The 14,278-nt window shown below is 38.6% G+C and overlaps 2 protein-coding genes across 7 annotated transcripts in view; one reads left to right on the top strand and one right to left on the bottom strand.

The window, feature by feature from the left end:
* The window catches only part of LOC110967925 (NACHT, LRR and PYD domains-containing protein 12-like), a 246,638-nt gene that overhangs the window by 67,051 nt on the left and 165,309 nt on the right, over positions 1 to 14,278 (top strand). The gene's annotated exons all lie outside the window — the stretch shown is intronic.
* Positions 4,069 to 6,143, bottom strand: LOC110967924 (alpha-1-antitrypsin homolog). The gene is made up of 4 exons (XM_051941921.1): positions 5,510 to 6,143; positions 5,049 to 5,319; positions 4,475 to 4,622; positions 4,069 to 4,401 (listed from the first exon to the last, which is right to left on the bottom strand). The coding sequence occupies exons 1-4, from the start codon at positions 6,132 to 6,134 to the stop codon at positions 4,210 to 4,212; spliced, it is 1,236 nt and encodes a 411-aa protein (XP_051797881.1). The 5' UTR covers positions 6,135 to 6,143; the 3' UTR covers positions 4,069 to 4,209.

The following is a 14,278-nucleotide window of genomic DNA, read 5'->3' as shown; positions in this document are numbered from 1 at the left end:
AACAAACACAATAAATTGATGATAGTATCTATATTTACCTTTATAGATTATCTTAATTACGAGACAGAGGTCAGCTGTTGTCTGAGAACATCCCTGATCCCTGGTGGGACACAACTGTACCGGATTTCAGCTGAAGGCTGCTGTTCTGTCCGAACTGTCATGAGACATTTTTATTGTGATATACTCTTCACTGCTGTTAGCTTTTGTTTTAATAAATTGTTTGAGATGAGGAAATCACTATTGCATGTTTCTACTTAAATGCCCTACTTTCATGATTTAATATCACCATAGCATTAATTTTTACAATTTCCAAAAATGTCACCTGAAAGTTGAGTAACTTTTTGTGAGTAGTGTATGTAGACATGCAATGTAAGCACACTTAAATAATATATCTGCTACAGTAGAGCAGTTTATCTAGCTTGGTGTGACATATGTGACATATGTTGTAAGAAACAACATATGTTGCTGATATGTTTCAGATTGAAATCTGCTTGAAAACCACAACTGATTATCTGTCAAAATGTGTGTACGTAGAAGTGTGCAATTAACACTGAATAAAATCTCTGTAGATTATAGACAAAACACGCATCTTTCATCACAAATATATTTGTATTCACCCAAAGTGCAAAAGTAAAATACCAGTGTACTTAAATAGCTAAGAATGAAAAGAATTTACAAAAAACATGATTATTTTTTCTAAAAAAGGCAGGAATAGTGGACAATGCAGTTTATTTCTGTCACAGTTGCTCCAGCACCGACACCATGCATCCCATCAGTCCAGCCAAGGTGTCTGAATTTCCATCCGTCCTCTGGATGTTCTGGAGCATGGCAGTGGTCAGGTCTCAGTGTCTTCAGATCTGTTCCAAGAACCGTTCCTCTGACGTCTCCAGATACTGCAGCAGATCCACAGCAGCATCGTGCTTCCTTTATCCTGCATAAAGCACCCAAGCAGCATTAGTTGTCAGTATTATTTTCTATATTCATGAACACAGTTAACTTAAAATGAATGTTGTACTTTGTGATTTTAGGATGGGCCAAAAGATAACATATTGATCATGTTGATGTCTGCATAGTTTAAACAAATCTTACTTGATTTGGTCTGTAGAGAGGAGGACAGCATGAAGGAGCTGCAGGATGGAACTGGTAACAATTCTTCAACTGTTTATCAACACTGGTGTCATCGCCAGATCAACCAGATATAGATGCTAAATCAACCACAGTAGGCGATCATAAATCAATGTTGTTTTTGTAGTTTAGTTTTAGTTTTATTCACACATCAAAACAATACAATACATGGTGTATACAACACATATTTTTGTTTCCAATATTTTACACAGGCAGATGTGTGAAAAGGGTCACCCCAAAGAAACTATTTAAAGCTTTTAAATAGGGGGCCCAGCTTACCATGAATATAGGATATTGGCCAGATATCCATATAATTATGGACGACATACAAACAAATAATTTACATACAAATAAACAATAGACAATCTCAATGCTCAGGTTACGTTGAATTCAATTTGAAGTACCAAATAGTAGTTTTAACAAGGAGGAGTTAACACGTGCAAGCAAGGTTCAGGTGTTAATACAATTTCCAATCAGCACATTAAACATACATTTCTAGTAGTTGAGTTTTTAGTTTTTTCTTGAATATGGAAACAGAATGTGGCATTTTTAACTGTTCATCAAGCTCATTCCAGATCTGTGGTCCTCTGCACACGATGCTAAAACTTGTACATTTTAGTCTTCTCTTTTTCCCAGTGATTAGGTTCCCAGTGACATGTTTCCATGTCATAGTCATCAACATCAGGTACCATCTATATTGCAATGATGATTCAATGTTTATTTATGGTTGAAAAATCGATATCAACCATTCTGACGGTTCTGATGAAATATCAACATTTATTCAATGTTGTCTTGCTGTCTGGGAAACTACCACAAATATGAATAAAATGACAAGAATGGGATAAAACTACCACAAATCTGAAAAAAAGACCAAAATAAGATATAAAACTACCAGAAACATGCAGAAATTAAGCAAAATATGAGATAAAAGCACCACAATATGTATAACACGACCAGAATATGGTCGTGTTTTACATAGTGTGATATAAAGCTACTACAAATATGTGCAAAATAGCCAAAATATGAGACAAAACTACCACAAATATTGATAATATTGGTTGACTGGTTGAAAATACATCAATATCGTTCTTGATTATTGATCGGTTGCAGGAATAGATTTGTGTCTGAGTCTCTGCTGCCATCTAATGGTCGATCAACAACACGACTTTTCCCAGATTGAATCCCAGAGAGTCCTGACTTGTTAGTTGGATGAGAGAGACTTCCAGTAAGATGGCGCTCCGAGCAGCAACACTTTCCTGAAATCTTCAAACAGTCCCTCATAATTTGTTTAAACTGAAGTTTGGTCTCAAAAAAATGAAGTCTCGGATTTTTTAAAAGAAAGGAGACTAATTTTCTACTCTACTCTACTTTTCTACTCTTTCTACAACAACAAATTTTATGAAGCGTGAATGCAGAAATGAAATGTGGATGCTGTCAAAAGGCTGTGAGATCTGTAAAAAAAGCTGAAGAAGACTTAATAAAAGAAGACAGAGCCAAGCGGGGGCTGATGTGGCCGAAGATAAAAGAGGCCAGAGATCAGGGGAAGAGAGCAGACTTTGATAGAAGGAGTCCAGATATTCCCATAGAAAATGAAAAGAGATGAAAATATAAGTTCTGGTTACTTAATAGAGACAAATGAGACTCAGAGTTTATTTTCAGGGATCAACATAACAGTTACTTTCTCCATTCAAACTCACAGCCTTAGTGAAGTGACTTATACTTACTGACTATTATGTTCAACCGTTCAAAGTTGTCTTTCATTTCCTTAAATACCAGGAGACTAAAGACAGCACTAAGAGAAAGGCTGGATTTTTATTTTACAAAGGACTACAGGCACAATGTGTTTTCTTTTTACAAGAGACTCATGCCATTAAAGAAGATTTAATATTTTGGAACAAACAATGGAGACAAAACATAAATACATTTTGCACAAATAACTCCCTAATTGATGTTTGGAGATATAAGACAGTTTTCATGGATCAGGCCTAATGGAAGCTGTAAATCAAGAACAGATCTGTGGCTGACAACTCTAGGAATGTTCAAATATGTCTGGCAGACTGAAATCTGTGCGGCTCCTACTACTGATCACTGTGTAATTACTGTTACAATAATGCCTGAAACAGGAAGAACATTTAGACAGAAATACTGGAAATTCAATGCGGATTTCTGAAAAGATGCGCAGTACTGTAGTATGTTGAGAAAAATCTGATCTTCAGTTAACCTTTGTGTCATCCTGCGGGTCAAATTGATCCGTTTTAAAGTTTAAAAATGTGGGGAAAAAAATATATATTTTCACAGTGAAACTTGTGATGTCTGATGCATGCAAAAATAGTTGACAATAAACAGTCGAAGTCCAAGTCAAGAATTGCAAAAATACTGGCATAGATGACAGATTAAAGGGAAAAAAAAAAAAAAACAATTTAATAAGTTTTTCAAACTAAAAAGGTACTGGGCCACTGGCTGCTGCTGGAACAGCTTCAGTTCTCTTTAGCATTAATTCTCCAAGTCTCTGGAACTCTGGAGGGAAAAACAACATTAGCTAATGATGGTGGAAAATTTCAAACATAGTCTAAAATGTCCCACAGGTGTTCATTTGTCACTTGGGTTTACTGGTGTACTGATTGTGTAAATACTCTACAGCAACTCTTGTGTTGACTTGTCAAAGGGCGAAGAGTCATGTGAGGCTGATGGTCATCAGGTTACACAACCTCTGTTGTAACACCAGTCAAAACTTAACTGTTAAACTGCAGGGACTTAGCTGCGAGATAATACTGCAAAATGAATGTAGTTGATGACCAAAATGAGAAAAAGAATTTATTCATACTTATATATGTTTAGTTAATCGATTTTGTGTTTGATGCCCCCTTTTTTTTGTCTATTTCATGCTGCAAGGATGCCCCTGTATTATCTTTAGTACATGCTGACATGAAACACACTGAAACATTTCATAGAAAGTGTTCTTTAATAGTATTTTTGGAGACAGTCCTGCAAAGATACAAGTAAATACACAAGTACTACAGCATCAGTATAGGATTGTCATAGCGACACTGTTGATCGCGATTCTCATTTCGCTAGTGTATACGTTTACATGAGTGTAGGGTTACTGATCTTGCCCATGAAGAGGATGCTCCTAGTGGACCTCTCTGTGATAAAAACCAAGAAGGGCCGGTCAATTCTGACTGATGGCGGCAACATCTCCCAGATTATCTCAACGATGCTGACAGCTGCTGCCTCTGTTCCCATCTCAGTGACACTCAGCGAAGTCCTGTGGGAAACCTGTGGAAGACAAAGCAAGGGGAGATCAGAGAAAATTTGCTGTTGTTCCACAAATCTAAAAATGAACCCCTACCTTTGAGACATTGATCTTGGTCTCATCCGATATCCCAGAGAAATCAGCATTGTCCTCAAAAGCTTTGGTTATGCCCAATTCCTTCAATGTGTCTTGCAGGGAGGCATCAACAGAGATGGAAAATTTTGGCAAATACAATTCAATATACCTGAAAAAACAAAGAACATTATTGGTATCCGAGAGTGAAATTACTGCTTCTGTCTTCAAGTTAAACCATGAACACATTCAAGCAGGGTTCTCCTGGCCTTTCCTCCCTCCCTGCAGGAAGGCGATTTGGGCCTGTAATTCAGCCCGCTCCACCTCCCATTGTGCTCTTTCTACTTCGAAACGGGCCCATTCGTGCTGCAGGAAGTGCAAGGTCCCCCGGATACTGTGCTGCACCCTCACCGCCTCCCCAGCATCGCCATCAGGCAGCGGTCCTTTCCCACATCCAGTTAAAAGAGTTGTTATTGTTGTTGAAGTTACAAAATGTCAGCAATTCCTCAATCATTACAAGAAGTACATTGCTCTGTCTACAACAAACTGTATCTACAACCAGGTAGCTGGATTCAAAAGTGAATATGATTCCTCTTACTCCTCAGAGACTGAGTTTCGCCAGTGCCTGAGGTGTTCCTTGCTGATGAATCCCTCCACCTCCTTCATCTTGCCTTCATCAGGCAGCACAATCATCATGGAGGTGGTTCCTTTGTATGGCAACATGATGATGGTAGTGTGGTTGTCAGCATCATGGTAGATGTTGTAGTCTCCTGTTCTTGTCATCATGTCCACCTGAACTTTGGTGGTGTCATCCACGTGGAAGTCTGCCTTGTGTGTTACGTCTTTGTTGAAGGGCTTCTCCCATTCTCCTGTATGTGACAGTGGAGAGTGGATGATGACAGTAATGTAAATATGTCAAAAGAAATTATATTGCAGTTTGCTGCCCAACCTTCATGCATCATGTTCAGGTCATTCCAGCTGACTTATTTTTCATGTGTTTGTGTCCTACCCTCTTGGTAAACTACACATTAAGGCACAGACTTTCAACTTGCTTCTTACCTTTAAAGTAGACGTAGTTAATGAGCATCATAACCATGCTCTGGTCCAAGTCCTTCACCATATCTTTGATTCTGTCATGGGTTTTATTACTAATGTACGCATTGATCTCGGCTATAGCCTCAGCAGGTTTGGCTAAGTCAACATTGAAGATATCGCCAGAGTAGTAATGTTTGATTTCTTTCAAGAAACTCTCCAAAGGATTGAAACCAGCGCACAATGCAACAGCGTTACCAACATGCAGTTTCTGGTTCTCCTGGCTGTGGCCAAGCATGTGGAAAAGATTCTCATAGCCTTCATTGACTTGACTCTGGTTTAAGGCGCCGTAGCCCAAAGTGGAGAACAGCTGGCTGTGGGTGTCGCCACCAGCCCCTGTAGACACCATAGACAGGGCAGTGGAGATGCCCAGTGGTGAGTAAAAGATGTTCTTTCCAGCATCAGTCTTGGCATTCAGGTTTCTGTACAGGGCAAAAGCAAAGTCAGCATTGGGACGGGACAGCTTGTGGCAGCTCATCTCGCCCTCATGGCTGTTTCCAGAGCCATGGTTGTGGTGGTGCTGGTGGTGGTCTGCCAGGGCTCCAGGCAGCAGCAGTGCTGCCAGGACACAATTAGCAAAGATCCCATGCATATTTACAACCTGTTAATATGAAAAGAAAAAACAGAAGGAGTGAACTGTAATTGGAGTTTAACCATGATTGGCTCAAAGCAAGAAAAGTACAGGGTGAAATAAAATGACAGCAGCTATTTTACAATGTTGTATGTATTGAAAATAATAAAAGAAGCAGTCACTGAAATCTCACTCCATCATTCATCATGTTAACAGTAAAATAAAACACATTAGCTACAATCTAAACTGTGATTTAGTTCTCAGATTGAAGACCAAGTGGTTAGAATTTATACAAACATTCAGCATATTTCAATGATGTTGATGCTTACCAATAAGGTCCTCTTTGGTGCAGGTTGGCAGAAACTTCATCATTATATCAAGCAGGCCAAAGAGAGTCAGCTGACAGTTTCTGTTAAACATTAATGAGGATGAGCCTTTCCTGTCCGATGCCAACTTCTGACTGGCCTTCACTTATACAACACAACTCAGTCAGCACAACCAGGGTAAAGACCTGTGAGTGAGTCATATTTGTAGTGAGATGGTTGTACACAGTCATCATAGAAGTACAAATATATTTGAGAAAACAGCAGCTATCAGGAGAATTTGATGAAGACATGAAGCACCTCATTCTAATCATTTAGAATAGCTGAAACAGCCTAATGAAGATGAAGTGGTGTATAGATAACAGATGGATGGATTCTTCTCATTTCAGTTGAACTTTAACCGACAACTTCAAAGACCAACATTTCTGTTTATTTATGACCATGATGCTACCACCTCTATGTTTCACTGTGCCATGCAAGTTTCTTGGATTGAGAGCCTCTCCTGCCTTTCTCCTAACGTACACTGGCCCATCTGACGCTCTCATGTTGTACTTTTGGAGGTGGCAGCATCATGGTGTGTGGTGCATGTCAGCAGGCAAGGTTGGTCGTATACATCGAGTTGAAGGCATCATGAAGACAGAGCAGAACATTCACATCTTGCAGAAGTCGATGTTAGCAAAGTATGAAGAAGCCATTAGGGCATCAGCCAGGCATTTTCCAGCATGATAGCGACCTGAAGCATTTGGCAAAGAAGACCAAGTAGTGGCTGAACAAGAAGAAGTTTAGAGTTTTGGACTGGCCACTGCAGTCTCCAGACTTGAAACCCATTGAAAACCTGTGGAAAATTCTTAATCACTATCGGGACAAGTCCATTTATATCAAAAATGAAGAGGAGCTGAGGGAAGACTCAGTCAACCTGGTTAAAAATTACTGGAGACATCTGCAGGAAACTGGTAGAGTCCAGGCTACAAGAAGTCATCAAGCAGAAGGGATACCCTACAAAATATTGACATGACTATATTATTGGTAGTTGTTAAATAAAAATGTGGTTTGACCTCAATTTAGGACTAATTTTCTTTACATATTGAACCACAAACAAAATGGTCATAAGTTTAGACCACCTGGAATTTAGAAAACATTTTTTTTCTCTTTAGTTATGTGTAAAAAAAAATTCAATTGTGATGTTAATAAATGTGAATTTGAATGGGTAATTCACAGTAAATATGCCACGATTGTATGGAATAGTTTAATGCAATAACATTCAGTTTTACACTTTGGTCTAAAGTTTTGGCCACCACTGTATGGGCAATTTAGAGTAACCAATTAACCTCAGCATATTTTTGGACTGTGGGAGGAAGCCGGAGTGCCTGGAGGAAACCCACGCATGCACAGGGAGAACATGCAAACTCCATGCAGAAAGATCCCAGACTCGAACCAGTGATCTTGTTGCTGCAAGGCGAAAGTGGTAAGCAGTCGCCCACTGTGCAGCCCCTGGTCCAAACCATCAGACAGGAAATGTTCTTATTTTATTGAGGCCAACCTGAGGCACACCTGAGCAATAATCCTGCTGTCTGATCAGCATCTTGATCTGCCACACCTGTGAGGAGGATAGATTATCTGGACAGAGGAGAAGTTCTCACTAACACAGATTTAGACACATCTGTGAACAATATTGGAGAGAAACGGACCTTTAGTGTTGATAGAAAAAGTCTGAGATCTTTGAGTTCAGCTCATGAAAAACGGGAGCAAAAACAAAAGTATTGAGTTTCTATTTTTGTTCGGAGTAAAATGGAGGCTGAATCAGCATGAATCAGCTCTGAGATCTGGACTACCAAGCAGGATCTGAGTTTATGGAGGGAACTTCAGCTTTACTGTCGACTTATTTTGTTTTGTCAACAATATCCGCTACAAGAATGTCCTTCAGGTTAATGATTTATTATCTGGTCCAGGATCAGAGCCTCATATCAGGTTTTATATTTTTATACTGAGCCTGTTCAGAGTCCAGACCAAACACTGACTGCTATTAAACAGCTCATTACTGCAGGAAATGTCTCTCGTGGACTCCACATACATTTCATTCTTCAACTTTTCAACAAAACACAAACTTCTGTGAGGATTCTTGTCACAACATTTCTCCTGACAGTAATAAAAGCTGTTCTCTTGGATTTCTTTCTGCTCTATTTGACTGTTTATCAGTGTTTTGAGTCTCTTTCTGTCCTTTTAGATGGATCAGCTGATTTATACACAGCATCAGCAAAATGATGCTGATTTCCATGAGACTTGATGTCAAATGGAGGTTGAAGAATGAAAACAGCTCTGAGGTCTGGACTACCAAGCAGGATCTGAGCTCATGGAGGGAACTTCAGCTTTACTGTGGTGTCCTTTGGTTTTCTCAACATTAATTTCCTCCAGCTTAAATCATTTTGCGTCTGAATTAAAGAGAATAAAGTTCCACTTACTCAGCTTCTTCCGTCTGCAGCTCTCTGCTGTCTGGACCAAGTCTGAGAAAAAAATCCTCCTCTGTGTCTGCAGGCTGCCGTCACTCTGAGACACAAAGAGCAAAGATCAGCTGCTGCACCTTTATGTGACATTAATGTGAGACATGATGAAGCTGCAGTAGCTTCCTGGAAACAGCTGAGGACTAATAAAGCACCTCCTCTCTGACCACAGCGTCACTGTGTCCTTTATTTCTACACTCATCCTTAGAGCACATTGTCTACCTTCCAATGATGGGAAAGAGTCATTGTTTATGCTCTGACAACATTTATCTGATGAGTTATTGATGCTGGAAGTCTGAATCTGTCAAGGTCTTTCCGACTTTACAGAACTGCGACAGACACAGACACGTGAAATGAAAGAAAAGACTCATTAAATCACTCATTTGTTTAACGGAAAAATGACGTGATTTCAAAAATCAGATTTTGAAAATGTAAACAAACTAATCAGCGTTAGTCAGTCATTTACACATTTATTATTTTGCCCACATGCTTGATCTTATTGTCAAGAAATCAAACAACCGATCTGGAAAACATGTGCAGTAGGGCCTGTAAAATAGTAGCACAGTTCAAGTCAAGCTCCAAAGCCAAATAAAAGTTGTGTGCTATTCAAGGTAATATAGGCAAGCAACAAAAGAAGCTGATCCAAGAGGTGGATACCAGATGGAATAGCACCTTTACCATGTTTCAAAGGCTTTATGAGCAGAGAGAAGCATTAGGGGCAGCCCTGGCATCTCTAACCACTGACATAGAGCCTTTCACTGCACATGAATATGAGGCAATCAACAAGTGGCTGACAGTTTTACAACCATTCCATCATGCAGCTGTTGAGCTGTGTGAGGAGAGTGTCAGGGTCCAAGGGCATTCCTATCACCAAAATGCTCAGACATGTTATTTCTGCTGAATGTTCCCAAATGGCTCCTTGTCTTGGTGCCACACTGGGCAATCACTGGAGACATAACATGAACGACGAATTCAGTGGCCTGGAAAAACTGAACTCCTCGTCTGTGGCACCATCCTGGATCCACGGCTCAAAGAGGCTGGCTTTAGCAATCTAAGCAATGCTCAGGCTGCTGTTGAAAGGCTTGATTGATGAGTCAACAGAAGATGTGCCTCTGGGGAATTCAGCAACATCTACCAGTGAAGAGAACTACAACCTGTGGGCTTTGCTTCACAGCCATGTAGAGTCTCAGCACCACACCAGCTGTAGTGGAGATCCAGAGGTATGTATATGGAGTACTGCTGAAATATCAGTTGTTTCATTCAGTCATTCACTGCTTTTTTTTTTTGTCTGTCTCAGGTATTTAAAAGAGCAACATCTGGCAGGAACAGATGATCCCCTGACATACTGGGCAGCACATCAGACATTGTGTCCTCCACTGTGGAAACTGGCTGTAAGTATGTGTGCATCCCAGCATCATCCGTTCTCTGTGAAAGGAGATTTTCTAAAGCTGGGGAGCTGGTGAGCCAGAGGAGGAGCAGACTGAAGCCTGCCACAGTAGAAGAAATAGAAGAATAAATAGAAGAAAAAAAACTTTTGTCGCCTTGCCTCTGTGAATAAAAACTCTTGATGGGTCATACAAGTTCCCAAATGACAGACAAACCATTAGCTTTGAAGGTTTTCTTTAGAAAAGAAAGAAGAGCTTAAAGCTCTAAATGAACCTGAACCAACATTTAATGCTTCATTTTCTGTCATTTAGATTTATTCTTTCTTTAATCTGGAATGTGTTTTATAGTTTGAGTGAGTGTGTCTGCATATTAGTTTTTGTTCTTTTCTTTGTTTTATCAAAAATAAAAATAAAAACTCATGTTTTACTCCTTTTAACAAAGAACTTAGTTGTACTTGTAAGTGTCTAACAAGTATAATTTATTGTATTGTGTAATGATGATATAATCCTTGTTTAGTATAAATGAACTAAACACATGAATGAACACAGTCTGTTCAGAACTTTTACTGCTGAAATGGATTGAAACAGCGTCGGAGCTTCAGTCCTGTTCTTGAAAGGTTGCTATGGCTTCAGTCGTCCACCAGATGTCACCGAAGCATTGAATCTTTTTCAGCACAATTGTATGGAAAGCATCAGAGCTTTATCTGCCATCACAATTAAATGGAAAAACACCAGGAGCTGAACTAACTGTTGCTTTGTTCACAGTACAGCATCAAGTGAAGACTGAAGTCTGCTCTTATGGTCTGAGGAGTGGACTGGTTGAACCACTCCCACCTACTGGCTCCGGATCAGCTTATTGCAGACACAGGGCACCTGCCGACCTCCTGCCCCAGCTTCACCTGCTGATTAATCTCTGGAAGGGAAGGGGCAGAGTACTGCCCCTATCTGGAGTCAGCTACCATGGATGGGGCAAAAGGAGACATAGAATGGTAAAAAAAAAAAAAAAAAAGAAGAAGAAAGAAAGAAAAAAGAAAAAAGAGACAAATTAAGAAACTAAATGATAAAAATTCGAACAAATTATGGCACAAAATGGTAAAAAACAGAGACAAGTTAAGAGACTAAATGATAAAAAGGAAATGAGACAAATTGTCACCCAAAATGACAAAAATAAGACAAATTAAGACACAAAATAATAATAAAAAAAAAGACAAATTAGGACACAAATTGACAAAAATGAGACAAATTCAGACACAAACTGATTAAAAATTTGACAAATTAAGACACAAAATGATAAAAATGAGCCAAATAATACACAAAATGATTTTTAAAAAAGAGACAAATTAAGGCACAAATATTCTAATATTTCTATCAAATATGTTTATGTCTATAAAATATACTGTACATGAATAAAAATGTCTGCATAGTGAAATATATAAAGTCCATCTGCATTTATACATCATATTGATGTTTAAATAACGGGAACTGCAGCCCACGTTCAGTCAAGTTAGCGAAATTACCGATAAACTACTTTTCCAGATATCTCTTTCAAAATAAAAGCCATGATTTCCTTCAAGGAAAAATTATGTGATTTCAAAAATATGATTTAGAAAATGTAAACAAACTGAAATACGTGTGGGCTGCACAGTAGAGTAGTGGTTAGCACTTTCACCTTGCAGCAAGAAGATCCCAGGCCTAGGATCTTTCTGCATGGAGTTTGCATGTTCTCCCTAATTAGCTAAACAAAAATGAAATGAGCTTATTAAAAATAGTTTTGTTTGTGTTCTTTTTGTTAAGTTGACATAATCATTACAGATATCTATTTTTTGGCAATATATCAAATTTTATATGGAAATAACAAATTGGATCTGTTTCTGCGAAATCCTTTTTCACTAAGTTCCCCGTTACAAAAACACCTCTCATTGAAGTGCGTTAATTCCAGATCACATGACCTGCTCCACACAATGTCATTTCCTCCTAAAGAAAAGACTGGCCAGACTCCAAGGCTTTCTGAGTTATTTAATATAAAGTAGTCAACAGGTTTACTACAATATCTTTATAAATAGCTTTCAATTTTAATTTTACTCAGTTGTATATATAATATTTAGAAGAATCTTTCTCTAAAATGCCATGTGGTGTTTGGTTGTAGGTGGCCATGTATGATTTTAGGCATGAAAACAGCAAAAATGTCAACTATGATACCCTGTAAAGGTGACTTAGAGGACTAAGAGTAACATAGTTGACACTCATGATATGTTCTTGTAGTTTTCAGGAGTTCGTTTAATATTCTAACTGCACAGTAAATAAAAGACTGTTTTCCATACATGTTATAAAAAGCAAACTTGTTTTTCAGTCAAATGCAACGATTATCTGCTGCAGAAAAGCAGCACTGTTTCCATGAGTCAGTGAGATGCCAACCCTGCAGAAAGGGATGATATGACAATCAGGATTAGTTTGTTTAGTTAGTAGCTGTGAAATATGTAGCTTAGTATAATTTAATCAAGAATGTTAACTTAACTGCATTCTGTGAAATTAGGGATTTTAATGCAATAAAAAGCAGCATTTTCTTTATTAATTAAAAATGTAGGTAAGCAGACTCATGTTCTTCCAAGAACAATGATTTGTTTAAATGTCTGACATGTACCCAAAGTTTAAACTTCACAGTTTTCGTCCATAACATAGTTGACCAAATAATGAGTTAACATCTCAGTTTTTTAAATAAATATCTGAAATCAATTATGCCTGAGCTTGACAATTACTGAAAATACAATATTTCAGGAATACTTTGTGAGGAAAAATAATAATGTATTGGATTTTTTTCCCATAATTTTTCAAACTCAAAAAGTCCCACAATGATATACTGAGCCAGCTAATGTGGAATTGTATCTGTAAGCCACAGGTTCTGGTGTCTGCTATATAGCTCCTCTCCACAAACCCTGCATAGATCTGCACTGGGTTTCTTGGTGTATTTGGGTACAGAGAGAAGAGGATCAGACAGCAGGGGGCGTAGTTGTGATGGACACTTTAATAGCTGTCAGCTGTTCCTGCATGTACAATTTTTAACAACAGTGAAAGAAAAAGAATACTTCTGTTTGTTTGTGTTAACATTCACTGTGAACTGTTTCTCCAGACTGTGAATAAACTGGCTGAGATAAACCAAACATACACGTCACATATGCTGTAATACGCAAAATTATTACCCTTCCATTCACTGTGCAAAAACAACCAATAAACTCCACGTGCAGCTGCGAACCCTGAGGAAATACTAGCATGTTCGACAGCACAAACACAAAGCTACCTGCCCATAGCACAGACATTAGACACACTGTTAAAGCTCATTTAGGCTGGAATCCTCAGCACACAGTCCGTACTCACACTGAACAGTGCTTATCACTTCACAGAAACACATTTTAAAGACATTTATGGTTTAACTGCAGTTTAACTGGAGCAGTGCTCCTGGCAGCCCACACTTTGTACAAAACGCAAATCTTCAACAACAGGAAAAGTAAAAGAAAACTGAGTGAAACATGGAGCCGGTAAGATGGAGCTCCGAGCAGCAGAACTTTCCTGAAATCTTCAAATGGTCCCTCATAGTTTGTTTAAACTGAAGTTGAGTCTCAAAAATGAGGTCTAGGACTTTTAAAAGAAAGGAGACTAATTTTCTCTTCCCTTTGTGGATGTATGGAACACAACTGCTGTGCAACAATGTCAAGTGAACCGGATGTCAACATGAACAGCAAAAGAAGCACCACCAGCGACATCGGACAAGCTGCAAGCCTGGAAAACAATAAATCAGAGGAAGAAGAAGAAAAAGAACAGCCAGGAGACATTGCTATTAGTAATGTTCCTTCAGTCAGTGTTATTTATAGATCACATTCCTCTGTAATCCTCAAACAGTGCAGAAAGAGCAGTCCTTCATTCCAGTATTCCAGTGGAACAATTGTTTCTTAGCAGATCATATT

Source organism: Acanthochromis polyacanthus, chromosome 22 (genome assembly GCF_021347895.1).
Source record: "Acanthochromis polyacanthus isolate Apoly-LR-REF ecotype Palm Island chromosome 22, KAUST_Apoly_ChrSc, whole genome shotgun sequence".
In the NCBI taxonomy this organism is placed as follows: Eukaryota; Metazoa; Chordata; class Actinopteri; family Pomacentridae; genus Acanthochromis; species Acanthochromis polyacanthus.
The sequence above is the reverse complement of the archived record's forward strand: the minus strand, read 5'-3'. Positions and strand labels throughout refer to the sequence as shown.